General features: G+C 43.3%; 1 protein-coding gene across 4 annotated transcripts in view; it reads left to right on the forward strand.

Moving 5' to 3' along the window:
* LOC137345341 (alpha-1,6-mannosylglycoprotein 6-beta-N-acetylglucosaminyltransferase A-like) overlaps positions 1–17,740 on the forward strand; it is a 172,819-nt gene that overhangs the window by 65,513 nt on the left and 89,566 nt on the right. For all 4 annotated transcript variants that reach the window (XM_068008841.1, XM_068008842.1, XM_068008843.1 and 1 more), the window contains exons 9-11: positions 5,936–6,070; positions 7,633–7,766; positions 16,310–16,440. In XM_068008841.1, the coding sequence (XP_067864942.1) occupies positions 5,936–6,070; positions 7,633–7,766; positions 16,310–16,440 (400 nt within the window). The remainder of the gene's footprint in view (positions 1–5,935; positions 6,071–7,632; positions 7,767–16,309; positions 16,441–17,740) is intronic.

The raw sequence follows: 17,740 nt of genomic DNA on the forward strand, positions 1-17,740 counted from the left end.
CTAGACCTCATCACAGCCTTGGTCCAAACATGAACATAAGACCTGAATGCTAGAAAAGAAAGTAGCTGCCCTTGACATCAAAACAGCATTTGACCATGTATTGTACCAAGGAGTCCTAACACAACTGGCATCAATGAGATTGCCAAAGGGAAAACCTTCCAGTAACTGGAATCATACCTGGTGCGAAGGAAGATGTTGTTGGACACCAGTCAGCACATCTACGGGACATCACTGCAAGAGTTCCTCAGGGAAGCGTCCACAGCTGAACCATCTTCAGCTGCTTGAACAATGATCTCCTCCCCATCATAAGGTCAGGATTGGGGTTGTTTGTTGTTAATTCCAGTGTTTGTTCCATTCACAACTCCCAACGATGATGAAACACTACATGCCAGTCTGCAGTAGGGTCTGGATAATATCCAAGCTTGGGCTGACAAGTGACAAGTCTCTGTCAGACAGTGCTGCTTTTCTCAGCGATGCTCTGGGGTCATCTATGATAATGATGAATCAAACATTGTCTTATTTCTTCGGTGTTCCTCCTAGTATAGCTCACTTGCCACATACATTCTTTGTTGATTGCTGCATTGTATTTTTTCTTAGTGCTTTTAAACTTATGTTGTTAACACTCAACATTCTGAACAGCAGCAGCAACTTGCATTTATATAGACACAGAAAATTCTGGAAATACTCAGCAGGTTTGGCAGCATCTATTGAGAGAAAACGAGAGTTAACATTTCAGGTCGATGACCTTTCACCAGAACCTGATCAGGTCATTGACATGAAACATTAACTGTGTTTCTCTCTCCACAGATGCTGCCAGATCTGCTGATTATTTCCAGCATTCTCTGTTGTATTTAAGATTTTCAACATCTGGAGTATTTTGTTTTTGCATTTGTATCGCATTTTTCATGTAGAAAAATATACATAGGCATTTCACGGAAGCATATTTTAAAAAAAAAAATAGATCCCAAGCCAAAGGCGACGATATGAGTACTGACTAAAAGCTTGGTCAAAGAGGTGGATTTAAGGAAGATCTGAAAAGAGAAAGATGTGAAGAGGCAGAGAGATTTAGAGAGGGGATTCCAGAGTGTGGAATGTAAGAGCTGAATACATGGCCACCAATGGTGGAAAGAAGGATGCAAAAGAGGCCAAAATCAGAAGAACAGGGTTTGGTGGAAGTTGTAGGGTTGAAAAATGTTAGAGACAGGCCACAAAGGGATTTAAACATGAAGATGAGTACGAGCAGCAGAGCTTTGGATGAACTGAAGTTCATGGAGGGTGGAGGTTAAGAGGCCAGTCAAGAGAGCATTTTAATCAAATTTTGAGATGACAGAGGCATGGATGAGGGTTTCAGCAGCAGGTGGACTGATGTAGGGAAAGAGTTAAGCGATGTTGAAGACTTAGAACTCTATAATATTTATAATTGGGAAGATCTAGGGTTGAATAGGATGTCAAGGTACCAAAGAGTGTGGGTCTACCTGCAACAGTGGCGGAGGAGGGGAATGGAATCAGTGACAAGTGTTTTGTGGCAGGAGCAGGTGAAGACTTCAGTCTTCCAAATGTTTAACTGGAGGAAAGTTCATCTGATACAGAACTAGTGGTCTGACAACACAGACAGTGGAGGGATCAAGAGAACTGGTAGAAAGGGAACTAGGGGAGGCGGTGGCATAGTGGCAATGTCACTGGACTAGTAATCCAGGGCCCAGGCTAATGCTCTGGGGACACGGGTTCGAATCCCACCATGGCAGATGGTGAAATTTGAATTCAATTAATCTGGAATTAAAAGCTAATCCAATGGTGACCATAAAACCATTGTCGATTGTTGTAAAAACCCATCTGGTTCACTAATGTCCTTTAGGGAAGGAAATGTGCTGCCGTTACCTGATCTGGCCTATATGTGGGAAGTGGCCAATTAAAGGCCTCTTCCCGCCGCCACTGGGATCTTAGCAGCGGCCGGGGGTGGTGGTGGGGAGGATGCCTTGGAAAACAAGGTGCCCTCCCTGCTGGCTTGGGGGGGGGTGCTGCCTTCATGAGCAGTTTGTGGCCTACGGAGTACCCCCCCCACACCCACCCTGGGAACCACTGTACCCCCGGGACATCCCACTTCCTGGACTGAACGGCACCCCCCCCCCCCCCCCCCCCACCCCCCACCCTTGCCGAGCATTCCAGACTGGCCCCGGCGAGCCTGCCTCACCTACCTCGGGTTCGGGGTTTCAATGCTGGGCCCGGGTCCAAGGCCTCTGCAGTACCTATTAAGTGTTTAAAGGGATGGGGATCCCACCTCCTTCAACTTTGATGGCCAAAGATCGCTCTGGGCCTGAAAAATTGCAGAGGCAGGGTTCCCCCAAACTTTTCGGCCTGGCACTGGGACCCCTGTCTCCTGCACAAAATCCAGCCTAGTAGGTAAAGTATGTCTTTTTGTCTATGGTTACCAAATCTCTCCTCCACTGAGATTTTGGCCAGAATTTTTCGCTTGCTGGACGAGAGCCATCCACCGACTGAAAAGCTGGTGGCGATCCTGCATCTGCTGGGCCTAGGGTTCGAGACTGGATTTTATGGTGTCTAGGCCCTTAATTGGTCTTTGGCGGGACTTCCACCTCCTTGAGGCAGGAAGTCCTGCCTAATAGAGCTGCTGGCCAATCAGAGGGCAGCTTAGTCCCAGCAGCACCACTGGGAGCGGTGGCCATTGCTGGGACTACGCCTAACTTCAAGATGAAGAGGAAGGACGGCCCTGGAAAAAAGGTGAGTTTATGGGCCCTCGCCGGGAGTAATCGGCCGCGCGCCGGCAAGGCAAGGGGGGTCGATTGGTGGGGGGGGGGGGAGGTGGGCAGGGGGATGGTTGGGGCCTGATCAGGAGGCCCCCCCCCCCCCCCCCCCCACCAAGGCTGTCAAAAGGCCACTTATTTCTATCAGGCAGCTTTTCTCAAGCCTGGGCAACCGCTTGCCAATGGTAAAATCCCCGTTAATTGGCCACTTAAGGGCATTGATTGTCCTGGGGCGGGCAGGCCATTTCTCGCTGCCACCGACCCATGTAAAATGGCAGCGGAGGCAGGAGTGGGTCGGGAAGGGCCACTCGAGCCTTCCACTCCATTGTATGCTCCCCCCCAACCCCCCAGTACCACCATCCCATTCTTTGGGGCGGGGGTGTAAAATTCCAGCCTTTGTTTTTTTTTTCATTTCTAGGTCTGTTGTAGAGTGATTGAAAGAGATTGCTATGATTAATCAACAACTCCATTATCATTTTCTCATGCGATTACCAGGATGGTGGAAGGAAAACTACATGGACCATGGTCTGTCTTCATCTAGCAATTCCTGTGTTCTACAAGCTTGGGGAGTGTATGGGGGAATAGGAGAGAAAGTAAAGTGAGATGTAGGTTCAGGACTGGACAGAAGGAAACCTGGGTGGGAGGTTTGGCTTGGTGGGATAGTGGGAGGAGAAGCAGCTAAATGGATGGTCTAAATCTTAATGACAAAGAATTCTATAAGCTCCTTGCACTTGTTGAAGGTAAAGGTGGACACTAGTTTAAGGAGCTGATTGGTGGTGCAGAAAAGAAGCTGTGGGTTATCTTTCTTCTCTTGGAGAAGTGAGTGGTTTTGGTGGAGAGTGAGGCCGATGGTGCTCAATGTGTTCCAGCCAGATCTGGTGATGGATGGCTAAACAAGTTGTGTGCCCGACATGCTCAAGTCTGCACCCCTTGGATTTGAGGGAACGCAGACATGGGCCATATTAAGGGAACAACCGAGATGGGAGAGAGTAAAAGTTTTGTTAAGCTAGAGGCATGAAGGTGGAGGTGAATGAGTGGTTGTGCAAATCAGTGGTGGCAGAACTTTCTTTTGAAATGAAGGACCAACGTACAGTTGAGGTGTTTGAAAGTGACTAGGGAGAGAATTATTTTCCAGATAGACACAGCAGGAAGCAGGATGTGAATAATAAAGGGACCGTTCAGAATTGACATTGTCTGTGACAGCGATCATAGGATTAGATAGGCCCTAAACCTATATGAATCTTCATCCTCCTTTCCTTTGTAAACCTTTTTCTGTCATTTCCCCTTTGTAAATGTAGTCTGGTCTTGTAGGGTGAAAGACAGAATGTGATTTTATTCTTTAATTTGTGAAATACATTTTTACGCCCGCACAGTCATAATGTTATATTTACTTTTGTGGGGTCTTGTAAGAAACTCCAGGCATAAACTATGGCTTTATATTAAAAAGACATTATGGGCAGAAGGATTAATAAAAGATCCTTTATTATATACCAGAAAATTACTGACCTAGAATTAAATATCTACAGCTCATGCACAATTCAGAATTGCTTTAAAAAAGAAAGGAAAACCTTCTGACTCCAAAATGCATGCCCTTATTAGAGAAGAAGGCTTATACAATACTAACACTTTAAAAGAGCATTTTACATATACTTAGGGTTGCCTCAGACTTTAAAGTTTGTTGAGGCCCTGTAGATAGGCTGGGTAGTAGTGTAGCACATGTTCTCTGGCTAAAAAGCCGTTGGAGGTATCCTGGAAGAATCAACAAGGCAGAGTGGGAGCTTCCTGCACAGCCTCTTAATAGAACTATACCTTTGGGGTGCCACCTATATTCTTCGAATACAGCTCAGGAATAGATTGACACTCCTTTTATTTGTTGTCTTTAATGTGACTCAGTTATGGAAGTTTCCATGGTGATCAATCCTTCTTTTGAATCAACCATAAGGTATGTTTCGGGAGTTCTAATTACTTCAGCCTATTGAGGGCCAGGTTACCATTCAATACAATTTTTTTTTTGCTGCAACCTTAAACGCCCACAAATATAATCCCACTTCAGATGACCAGGCCATTTTGTTACAAGCATCACTCGGAAGTACAATAACACATTTTAGAAAGTTGTAACTGTGCCTGTGGGAACTTAAGCAAAGTAGTACGTTATGTTAATAACACTGTCAAGATGATTCATTGCACAATGCCTAAATCGCCAGTTTGGTTTCTTCTTATCCAAGGCTGCCTGACATTTAGAAAGAAGTTCTTTGTTTGGTCAACACTTATATATGTAGTTAACCACCATTTTGTTTCATTAATGAAATTATGTAAGGGAATTAACCCTTTTGTTGGGCCAACGCTCTCCCATACTTACCCTAAAAAACCTCTTCTGGCATTTTCCACAGGTAGTCCAGGATTTGGAATTGGTTTCTGATGACTATCACAATCTTACAGCAATCTAAACTTAGCAGACAGTAGATCACTTTAATACAGCAAATTTAATGAAACATTATGTTAAATGACCTGACCTGAGGTAAAATACAAACAGCTTAATGGTACGGAAGGTATTTGTTCTCATAAACACATTTGTAATGATTTACCTACCACTTAACAAAACTTGTTTAAGATCAAGTATCTTCTTTTCTCAAATACTCTTATTCTCAATTATTAACATTATAAAACACAGTTTGCCCTATCTTAAGATGCAATTTATTTATTTTCTCCTCATCCAAAACGCTTTTCTTAGTCATTTGCATAATTATATTTTGAAAAGTACTTGCCTCCCAGCACATTGTTCCTCCATTGTATTATGACATAGGTGATGGGACGTAGCTTCAACCCAGTGAACTGCTGTTCTTTTGTATCCCATTGAATGTGTGCTGAGAAGGCTGAGCTCTTCTTCACGGGCTGAGTTACTCACTGCAGCTGTTCTTGAACACCTACTAGCAGTTAGCTTGAATGTAGGAATGGTAGAAACCTGCTAACAGGTTAACCAACCTATCGCATTGACTGGGGAATGTAAAGTGGGTTCTGATGAACTGGCTCCTAATGGTAAAGATCAAGATCTAAAATATGAATAATAAAGGTGTTGCAAATGTATGCAACATCTACAAATTAATCCAAATTGTGCAGTATTTAATATCTCCAATCTGACTATTGTAACAGTACTTTTACTTAATTTGGATTAGTTACTTGAGCGTCCTGACTGGGAATAAAGATGGATGTCCAATCAGGGGACCAAAGCTACTGGATCTCATATACATTGACATCGTTGGATTAAAACAACTCCAAACTGTACTCGGAGCATCCTTAACCCACTATCGGTAAGACTGTACACCATCTTTATGCTTCTGTTCATTTTATGATTGAAAGCAGCACATTCTGCAGTTGGGCTCACTATAACAGTTCTAATTACAATGCACTTAAGTCCAAATTGCAGAATCTTTGCACATATTGGTTGGGTTGGGAGTCTCATTTTTCACAGTACCTTCAGTTTATTAGCCGTTCACGTGAGTTGATAGGAAGACTTTCAGTGGTAAAATACTGCGGATGCTGGAAAACTGGAGTAAAAGCAGAAAATGCTGGAAAACAATTAACAGGTCAAGCAGCATCTCTGGAGCGAGAAACAGAGTTAGTATTTCAGGTGATCTTTCGTCAGAACATTCATAACAATTTTGCCAATACAGTTGCCTCTTCCCGGTAATACAAAGCAAGGGTTAGTTTGACACGAAGGATTTACTGCCTATAGCTCATGGTAACGTTGTTGTAAACGACAATCGGTTTAATAATAAAGGGAATGGGATAAAACAGAAGTGACATTCCATAACCCTTGTGGGGAAAATAGATTGTAAAAGGAAATTTGTCTAGGGGTACTACCATTGGCCTCTACCAATTGGAGAGTAAAACAAAATCAGCCAGGGTTTCTACTCCTACTTATATTATGCATCATGTGGTGTTTAAGTGCTTCCCCCTAGAGAGGAAACATCAAAGTGACAAGGTAATTTTAGGCTACTCTTGCACATCCTCTGTATCAGAGCAGCATTGGGAGATGATACAGTGCAGGTTGCCTATCTGCCATGTCATCCAAGGAGAACAAGAAATTTGGAGCAAATTTGGAAAAAAGGAATTGTGTATTTTAAAATATATTCTTTGAAAAACAACAAATACTACAGGTGTGCAAACCACATTGTGCATCTGAAGTTAATCCACAAGAGAAAGTAAACTGTTTCTACTTTACTCGTGAGCTGATTGTATTATGGCAACTTTGTCATATGCAAGTTGATACCTTCCTTTTAATAAGATATCCCAGTACAGAATGTTGCTGAAGCTTAGCTCCCAGTGCTAAACCAGATCTGTGGTGCGTCAAGCTGTGACATGGTGGTTTTGGGGAACCATGGAAGGATGAGCTGCTGCAGTGGTTTTCCACCTGCAAGCGCATGTTCTATATGCCAGTTGTGGCACAGCGTTGGTGATATTTACTGATCATCCAGTTGGCTGAGTGGTGGCAAATGATTCTAGCAGAAAAATAAAGAACAAGTATGAGGAAGTAAATTGAGCTTTTTAGAATCAGGTAATAATGGATTGAGATTGCATAATGCAACTAAAATATACAGATAGGGAACAGTGGATTGTTTTAAGATCTGTGGTGTTTTCGATGGAAGCAATTTGGAACAGTTTTGATAAAAGCAGCTGTGTTCAACAATAAAAGAAATTCTATAAGAATTTTAAACAGTCTGGTTTACACTTCTGAATTAGATTATTGTGTTTACCTTTAAAACTGACATAAGTTAATTGAATCCTAAAGAACAGATTCATCTCGCTGATAATCTGGGAATGTAAATTCTAATATGCCACTAATTTTATTACTTTTGACATCCTTTCTTAGATGCTTATTGAGGGTTCTTGATTCTTTTGGAACTGAGCCAGAATTTAACCATGCTGAATATGCCAAGAAAAAGAACCATGGCTCCCCTTGGGGAAAACTGAATCTAATTCCTAAGCAGTTTTACAACATGTTCCGTAAGTAAATCATATATAACTCGCTCTAGGGCTTTATATTAAGTGAACCACAAATAAAATACAGAGATATTTTACTTTGATTACTCGTATGTAGTGTACCACAAATAATGTGCAACTGTACATAACACTCCTTTTCACTATCTCTGCAAACATTTTTATTTATAACACACTTTTTAAAACAATTAATGATATAATGTAATGGATGCATGTTATGCATACAAATTACTTTAAAATCCACTTACAAAATATTTTTGTATATCATTTTGCTTGCTTATAATGTGCAACTAGGTTCTGGATTCATTTCAGCATAAAATGGTGCATGATAAAAGCTAAAAAAGTTGAAATTTTTAATAGATCTTTTATTTTGAGATGGGGACAGAGCCCATTTTGATAGTGCAGCAAGATCCTTCTGTGATTTGTCTGAACATGAATGGTGTTGAAAGGCTAAGGGTAAAAGTTGAAAGAGCTCAAGGGATCTTAGTAGACTCAACTCTAATCATTGCAGTGCAGGAATTAAGAAAAAAAAGAATGCTGAACTATATAGCCAAATACAAGTTAGGGGAACTCGTGCTTAAACTGTGTAGTGCTCTCGTGAGAGTACTATGTCTAGTTTTGGTCACCAAGACAGAAGGGAAACATTCAAGTGCCGGAGAGTTCAGAGAACAGCCATGAAATTGATACCGTCTGCCAAGGTCTGAATTATAAGATCAAGAAAGAGATACTTGGGATTTTCAGCCTTGAATAAAGTTGACTGAGATTGACGTCTGGCAGATAGATCCTGCAAATTACTTCAAAATAATTTTTTAAAAATTTGTTTCATGGGACGTGGGCGTCGCTGGCCAGGCCAGCATTTATTGCCCATCCCTAATTGCCCTTGAGAAGGTGGTGGTGAGCTGCCTTCTTGAACTGCTGCAGTCCATGTGGGGTAGGTACACCCACTGTGCTGTTAGGAAGGGAGTTCCAGGATTTTGACCCAGTGACCATGAAGGAACGGCGATCTAGTTCCAAGTCAGGATGGTGTGTGGCTTGGAGGGGAACTTGCAGGTGGTGATGTTCCCACGTATCTGCTGCTCTGGTCCTTCTAGGTGGTCGAGGTCGCAGGTTTGGAAGGTGCTGTTGAAGGAGCCTTGGTGCGCTGCTGCAGTGCAGCTTGTAGATGGTACACACTGCTGCCACTGTGCGTCGGTGGTGGAGGGAGTGAATGTTTGTAGATGGGGTGCCAATCAAATGGGCTGCTTTGTTCTGGATGGTGTCGAGCTTCTTGAGTGTTGTTGGAGCTGCACCCATCCAGGCAAGTGGAGAGTATTCCATCACACTCCTGACTTGTGCCTTGTAGATGGTGGACAGGCTTTGTGGAGTCAGAGGGTGAGTTACTCGCCACGGGACTCCTAGCCTCTGACCTGCTCTTGTAGCCATGGTATTTATATGGCTACTCCAGTTCAGTTTCTGGTCAATGGTAACACCCAGGATGTTGATATTGGGGGATTCAGCGATTGTAATGCCATTGAATGTCAAGGGGAGATGGTTAGATTCTCTCTTGTTGGAGATGGTCATTGCCTGGCACTTGTGTGGCGCGAATGTTACTTGCCGCTTATCAGTCCAAGCCTGGATAGTGTCCAGGTCTTGCTGCATTTCTACACGGACTGCTTCAGTATCTGAGGAGTTGTGAATGGTGCTGAACATTGTACAATCATCAGCGAACATCCCCACTTCTCACCTTATGATTGAAGGAAGATCATTGATGAAGCAGCTGAAGATGGTTGGGCCTAGGATACTACCCTGAGGAACTCCTGCAGTGATGTTCTGGAGCTGAGATGATAGACCTCCAACAAACACAACCATCTTCCTTTGCGCTAGGTACGACTCCAACCAGCGGAGAGTTTTCGCCTTGATTCCCATTGACTCCAGGTTTTAATAGGGCTCCTTGGTGCCATTCAGTCAAATGCTGCCTTGTTGCCAAGGGCAGTCACTCTCACATCACCTCTGGAGTTCAGCTCTTTTATCCATTTTTGAATCAAGGCTGTAATGAGGTCTGCAGCTGAGTGGCCCTGGCGGAACCTAAACTGAGCGTCACTGAGCAGGTTATTGCTGAGCAAGTGCCGCTGATAGCACTGTTGATGACACCTTCCATCACTTTACTGATGATTGAGAGTAGGCTGATGGGGCGGTAATTGGCCGGGTTGGATTTGTCCTGCTTTTTGTGTACAGGACATACCTGGGCAATTTTCCACCTTTCCGGATAGATGCCAGTGTTGTAGCTGTACTGGAACAGCTTGGCTAGGGGCGCGGCAAGTTCCGGAGCACACGTCTTCAGTATTATTGCCAGAATGTTGTCAGGGCCGGTAGCCTTTGCAGTATCCAGTGCCTTCAGTTGTTTCTTAATATCACGCGGAGTGAATCGAATTGGCTGAAGACTGACATCTGTGATGCTGGGGACTTCAGGAGGAGACCGAGATGGCTCATCCACTCGGCACTTCTGGCTGAAGATTATTGCAAATGCTTCAGCCTTATCTTTTGCACTGATGTGCTGGGCTCCCCCATCACTGAGGATGGGGATTTTTGTGGAGCCACCTCCTCGTGTTAGTTGTTTAATTGCCCATCACCGTTCACGACTGGATGTGGCAGGACTGCAGAGCTTAGATCTAATCTGTTGGTTATGGGTTCACTTAGCTCTATCACATGCTGCCTATGCTGTTTGGGATGCAAGTGGTCCTGGGTTGTAGCTTCACCAGGTTAACACCTCATTTTGAAGTATGCCTGGTGCAGCTCCTGGTATGCCCTCCTGCGCTCTTCATTGAATTGTAGGAGAAATAGACGCAAAGGCAAATTTGAGATTGATCTCAGGAAGTTCTTCAAACAAAGAATCATCAGCACCTAAAATGGATTTCTGGGTAAAATTATGGAGGCATAAAACGTGGAATTAGTTAAAATGCAAGTCGATCACATTTGGCATTGGACAAAATAACTCATGGATTTTCTCTCAACTGCCTCTGTTGTCTTTGTGTTGCTGATTATTTCTCCATGTCTCCTTTCCTCTTCTGTTTCTCTCTGTTGAGTGGTGTGGTGGAAAAATGGTTCATGGGTAGAGCAGCCAAAGTTTGCATTAAAGTGGAAGTTATGGGGAAAATGGTGCTCAGTGTCTCCACTCACATTTTCTCTTTCAATCACTCTTGCTTCCTCCACCATCACCAGCCCCACAGTGTCCTTTACCCCTTCACCTATCTGTAATCTAGTCCCCTTCCTGACACTTTCACTCCAGTCACTGCAGCTACCTCTAAACTATATCCTCAACCCTATTATCCTCCCCTTCCCCTTTCTTTGCTGTCATTCACTTCACCCTTAACTCTCTATCTACTCCCTCCATGGGCAAGTGTTAAGATACTAGAGGCCCCTCAGTTTCATTTTCCCTTAATGTGTTTAGATAGGATTACATAGAACATACAGCACAAGGCCATTCGGCCCAACCAGTCCATGCTAGTGTTTATGCTCCACTCGAGCCTCCTCCCATTTTTCCTCATCTAAATCTATCAAAACCCTCTATTTCCTCCTCCCTCATATGCTTGTCTAGCTTCTCCTTAAATGCATCTATACTATTCGCTTCAACCACTCCCTGTGGTAGCAAGTTCCACATTCTCACGAAAACTTTGGCTAAAGACTTTTCTTCTGAATTCCCTATTAGATTTCTTGGTGACTATCTTATATCGATGGCCTCCAGTTATGCTGTTCCCCATAAGAGGAAACATTCACTTGTATCCACTCTATCAAAACCTTTCATTATTTTAAAGACCTTAATCAGGTCACCCCCTCGGCCTTTTCTCAAGAGAAAAGTGACCCAGCCTGTCAATCCTTTCCTGATATGTATCCCCACGCATTTCTGGTATCATCCTTGTAAATCTTTTCTGCAACCTTTCTAATACCTCTATATCCTTTTTATAATATGGCAACCCCAAATGCACACTGCATTCTTAAGTGTGATCTAACCAAGGTTTAATATAGGTTTAGCATAACTCCCTACTTTTCCAATGCTGTCCCTCTAGAAATAAAGCCCAGTGTTTGGTTTGATTTTTTATGGTCTTGTTAACCTGTGGCACAACTTTTAGTGATTGGTGTATTTGTATTCTGAGATCCCTTTGTTCCTGCACCCAACCTGGATTTGCACTTTTCAAGTAATAAGTGACCTCCCTGTTCTTCTTATCAAAATTAACTACCTCACTTATCTGTGTTGAACTTCATGTGCCAATTATTTGCCCATTCTGCAAGTTTACGAACGTCCTCCTGTAATTTGTTGCAGTCCTCCTCAGAATTGACTATTCCCCCCTCCCCACCCCAAATTTGGTGTCATCTGCAAATTTAGAAATTGTGTTTTGATTCCAAAGTCAAATTGTTAATGTAAATTGTGAACAGCAGTGATCCCAGCAGTGATCCTTGTGAAATGCCACATCGACCTTCTGCCTCTCTGAATAACTACCCTTTACTCCAAGTCACTGCTTTCTGTCTTGAAGTCAGCTAGCAATCCATTCTGTCACTTGTCCCCGACTCCATGTTCTCTGACCTTATTCATTAGGGACACCTTATCAAAGGCCTTTTGAAAATCCAGATAAATTACATCTACTGCATTACCATTGTCTATCTGTTGCCTCCTGAAAAAATTCAATAAGGTTGGTCAAGCAAGATTTTCCCTTTTGAAATCCATGCTGACTATTCATTTTTATATTTTCGTTTTTAGATATTCTTTCATACTTTCCTCGAGTAGGGATTCCATTATTTTTCCTACCACCAATGTTAAGCTGACTGGTCTTTAAATCCCTGGACATGTTCAGTTTCCCTTCTTAAATATAGGAATTAGATTAGCTATCCACCATTCTTTGGGCACTACATCTTTTTCTAATAAATTATTAAATATGTGTAGTAATGCCACTGCTATCTCTTCCCTAGATTCTTTTAAAATACATGGATGCAATCATCCGTACCAGGGGCTTTGTCCTCTTTGAGTTTGATTAGTTCCTTCAATACATTCCTTTTTAAAAAATTTTAAACGCACTCATCTCATTACTCATCATTCAATGTCACATCTACCTGTTCAATCAAATGAATGCCGGAATTTCACCCACGTCACCCACCCCAGTGAACAGAATAGTGGCGGGTGGGTGATGTCAAATGGAGTGGGAGACTCCGAGAGGCCTTCCCAAGCTGATCCCGCCTCTGCTGCCACTTTACGTAGGGCGGCGGGGGTGAAAAACGGCCCACCCGCCCCAGGCCTATCAAGTTCCTTAAGTGGCCACTTAACGGTCACTTAAGGGCCTTCTCCTGCCTCCACGCGGATTTTACGCATGGCAAGCGGGTGGCCGAGGGCCCAGAGAAGCTGCCTGGAAATACCAGGCGGCTGCCGATTGTCCCGGGGGAGCCCCTGATGATCGGGCACAGGGTGGCCGATGGAGGGCCGCCCCGCTACCCCAATCACCCCCAACATGCCCCCCTTTCAGCCACCCTTGCCTGGCTGGGGCCCGACCAATTACTCCCGGCGAGGCAACCAAAACTTATCTTAACTCCTGGCTCCATATCTTCCTCTGTGGTCGGCTGGGCTGCGGTTACAGTAGTGGCCACCACTCCCAATGGCGCTACTGGGACTAAGAGCTGCCGGCCTGCTGATTGGCAGGTGGAAGTCGTGCCTCAGAACAATTAAAGCCTGGGGACCTGTAAAATGCGGAACGGATCCCTAGGCCAGGTGAAAGCGGGTTCGACACCAACTTTTCAGTCGGTGGCCAGATCCCGTCCACCCAACGTAAAATTCTGGCCGATATTTTCAAAATTCAAATCGTTTTTCTTTGAAAAATAAAGAAAAATAAAATTAGAATGAGGATAGATACTAAGTGTCTGCCTTTCTCTGTCTTTCTTTCACACTTCCTCCTCTCTCATGGTTATATGTATCTATCTTTTTCTCCCCTCCTCATCTCTCTCTCTCTCTCTCTCTCTCTCTCTCTCATACACACATATGCAGCCACATGCGCACAAGTGTAAGCAATAATCAGCATTGATTTTTCTGATTATCAATTCAAAAATCTGAAATACTTAGCTGGTTTCAAAATTCAATTGGTGTTTTATTGGTGTTTTTGGACTAACATTAACATGACTTTCGCTTTTTCATTCTCTGCCTGTCCTTAATGCATTTTTTGATGTGTGTAGAATGCACAACCACTGTTTTTAATAACGCCTTTCCCGTAGTAAAACATTTCAAGTCACCGCACAAGAGCGTTATCAAACAAAATTTGATACCAAGCAAGGTAAAGAGTTATTAGGGCCATTGACCAAAAGCTTGGTCGAAGATGTAGATTTTAAGGAATGTCTTAAAGAAGGGAAGAGAGGGGGAGAGGTTTAGGAAAGGAATTCAAAAGCTTAGAGCCTAGGCAACTGAGGCACGGTCACCAATTGTGGAGGGATTAAAATCAGGAATGCTCAAGAGGCCAGAATTAGGTGAATGCAGACATCTTAGAGGCTTGTAGGGCTGGAGGAGATGACAGATATAGGGAGGGTGAGGCCATGGAGGGATTTGAAAACAAGGATGCGAATTTTAAAATTGAGGCATTGCTGAACTGGGAGCTGATGTAGATCAGTGAGCACAGGGGTGATGATGAACAAGTCTTGGTGCGAGTTAGAACATGGGTGGTAGAGTTTTGAGCAACGTAACATTTAAGGATGGTAGAATGTGGTAGGCCGGCCAGGATTGTGTTGAAATAGTCTAGTCTATAGGTAACAAAGGCACAGATGAATGTTTCATCAGCTGATGCATTGAGGCAGGAGAGGAGTTGGGCAATGTTACAGAGGTGGAAATAGGTAACCTTAGTGATGGCGTGGATATGTGGTCGGAAGTTCATCTTGGGATCAAATATGACACCGAGGCTGCTCACACACATTGGGCTGAATCTTCTGTGCCCGCGGCAACTCATTTAAATATCCGGGGCGGGCTGCCCCCCCCCCCCCCCCCCCCCGATCACATGGAGGGGCGGGCTGTCTGTCCCCTGCAATGGCGTCAGCTGCCTGTGTGCAGGCACTGACGCCCTTTTTAAAGGGCTTGAGCCCTACTGGTAAATTTAAATATTTAAAGCTCAAGTAAATAAAAATAAATAAAGACATTTCTTCAGCCCCTCTCCCACCCCCCCCTCCATAACAATTTAATTAATTAATTGCCCTCTTCTCTTCCCCCCCCCCCCCCAAAACACTTAGCTTGTCCATGTGACCTCCCCCACCCCAACTGCATAAACTTTAACCTCAAACCCTTCCCACCATCCCCTACACCAATGATGTTACTTTGACCCCATTCCTTCCCCCTCCTGCACTGATAAACGTAGTGCCTCTTCCCTCCCCCCCACCAGTGTGGTGCCTCGTTTCCCCGGGCGGGGATCTGAAGGCGTAGGAGTGCTGGCCGCCGGGCCGAAGGTTGCAGCGGGACATCAGGTGGCGGCGTAAGTATTGTTAATTCATTAATTTTAATTTATTTAAATATTCAAATGGGGGTCCCATTGCCAAGCAGCGAGGGGGCTGCCACAAGGCCTCGCCGCCACCAGTAATATCGCTCCGGGCCCTCCCAGCATCTGAGTGTGTGGTGGCCCCTCTTCTGGAGGCATCTTCAGGCCCCCGACTTGCACCTGTGACTGAACAAAATCCAGCCTATCATCCCTGTTTTAAAGTAAACATACTCGATTTACATTTTACTTGAACAAAGAATTTGAAATTATTCTTTAGCTTTTCTTGATGCATCCTGGGAAATTAGGTCCATGGCACATGCTAAGATTGTACAATTTAAATTCAGCTCATTTAGTCACAACTCTAAACAAAAACATCAAACCCAGGCTTTTAGGAAAGGCCTTATAAGTAAAAACTTCAATGAACATATGAAAAGCTAATATTTTACTTATTGTGTAAGATATAATTTTTGATGTGCAAGTTTTTTGTTTAAACCCTTTTTTATAATAGAATATTATGATATAAGAGAAGAAATGAGAAAATTGCTTGTGGAGAAAAAAAATCAGAAAACATTTTGACTGATTTTCTGGGAACCAGGTGGTCAGCTTGGAGAATCAGAATAATGAATTTTTGTAGGTAAAACCCATTATAAATGTGGACATTGTCATTTATAATGGGAGGGGAAAATGTGACAACAGGAAGTCAAGATAGTGCATGTAAATTGCATTATTATTTTTATCTTGTGAGTATGAATATAATTTACAGTAATAAACAGCAGTCCAATACATTAAGCTTTTGTCGCAGGTTAAATGTAAATGAAGGTATCGTGTGAATTTCAGTTCAGCATGGTATGTTTTCTTCAAAACTAAATGTCTGCTTCTTGCAACGAATGTGATTAACACCAATATAGTTATCACATTTTCACACCTCAAGCAGACAGATGGCATTAGCTCATATGTATAAAGGTCTTTCAATCCTTTTGAAAGATATCTGTTTTATAAGTTAAGCAAGTAGGTGTGTTAGTAACAGTAAGTTTCCTCAAGATTGCTTAATTTATATTGTATTTTCCAATGTATTTGCAGCCCATACACCTGATAACAGTTTTTTGGGCTTTGTGGTGGAGCAGCATTTTAACAGTAATAACATCACTCTCAATAAAATCCCAAGAACTAACAAAGCTCTGATTTATGGTAAACTGGCAGACTATTGGAAGGTATGTATTGTCTTCTTTTATCGCTTAAACTGTTGACATGTTTTCATTATTTTTTTTATCCTGAATAATATATTACTGCCTAGCCCAGATGAGAGTGTTAGACAGTACTAGAGAAGGGAGAAGATCTGTTTTAGTGGGAGTGGACTGAGAAGGACTACGAGGAATGCAAAGACAGAATTACAATGCATGTAGGTAAATGCACAAAGTGTGGTGAATAAGGTTGGTGAGCTACAAGCACAAATAGCAATAAAGGAATATGATGTTGTGGCAATAATGGAAACGAGGCTTAAAAATGGTGAGGACTGGGTGCTGAATATATGAGGATATAAAGTGTTCAGAAAAGGTAGAGAAGGAAAAAAAGGAAGTGGGTTGGCAGTCCTGATTAGGGAAAACATTGCAGTGTTGGAAAGGGAGGATGACCTTGAAGGCGCAAGGACAGAATCCATTTGGTTAGAGTTGAGGAGCAAAAATGGTATGATCACGCTACTAGGGGTATTCTATTGGCCTCCAAATAGTGAGAGAGAGATAGAGGAGAAAATCTGCAGGGAAATCACAGAGATGTGCAAGATCTATAGAGTGGTGATATTGGGGGACTTTAATTACCCAAATATTGATTGGGATAGTATTAGGGTAAGGAGGGGGAGGAATTTCTGAAATGTGTTCAGGAGAACTTCCTGGATCAGTATGTTCTCAGCCCTACTAAAAATGAGGCATTGCTGGGAAATGAGGTGGGCCAATTGGGCCAAATGTCTGTGGGGGAGAACTTCAGTAAGAGTGATGATTATATCATAAGGTTTAGACTAGTAATGTAGAAAAGCAAGGAACAAAATAAGGTAAAATGTCTAGATTGGAAGAGGGCTAATTTCAACACAATGGGAAGGGATCTAGCCAGGGTAGAATGGAATGAAAGACTGGCAGGAAGAGCTGTGTCGGAATAATGGGTTATCTTTCAGGAAGCGATGCTTCAGGTACAGACTAGGAACAAAGAACAAAGAAAATTACAGCACAGGAACAGGCCCTTCGGCCCTCCAAGCCTGCACCAATCCAGATCCTCTATCTAAACATGTCGCCTATTTTCTAAGGGTCTGTATCTCGTTGCTTCCTGCCCATTCATGTATCTGTCTAGATACATCTTAAAAGACGCTATCGTGCCCGCGTCTACCACCTCCGCTGGCAACGCGTTCCAGGCACCCACCACCCTCTGCCTAAAGACCTTTCCACGCATATCCCCCCTAAACTTTTCCCCTCTCACTTTGAACTCGTGACCCCTAGTAATTGAATCCCCCACTCTGGGAAAAAG

This window comes from Heterodontus francisci, chromosome 2 (assembly GCF_036365525.1).
Source record: "Heterodontus francisci isolate sHetFra1 chromosome 2, sHetFra1.hap1, whole genome shotgun sequence".
Classification (NCBI taxonomy): Eukaryota; Metazoa; Chordata; class Chondrichthyes; order Heterodontiformes; family Heterodontidae; genus Heterodontus; species Heterodontus francisci.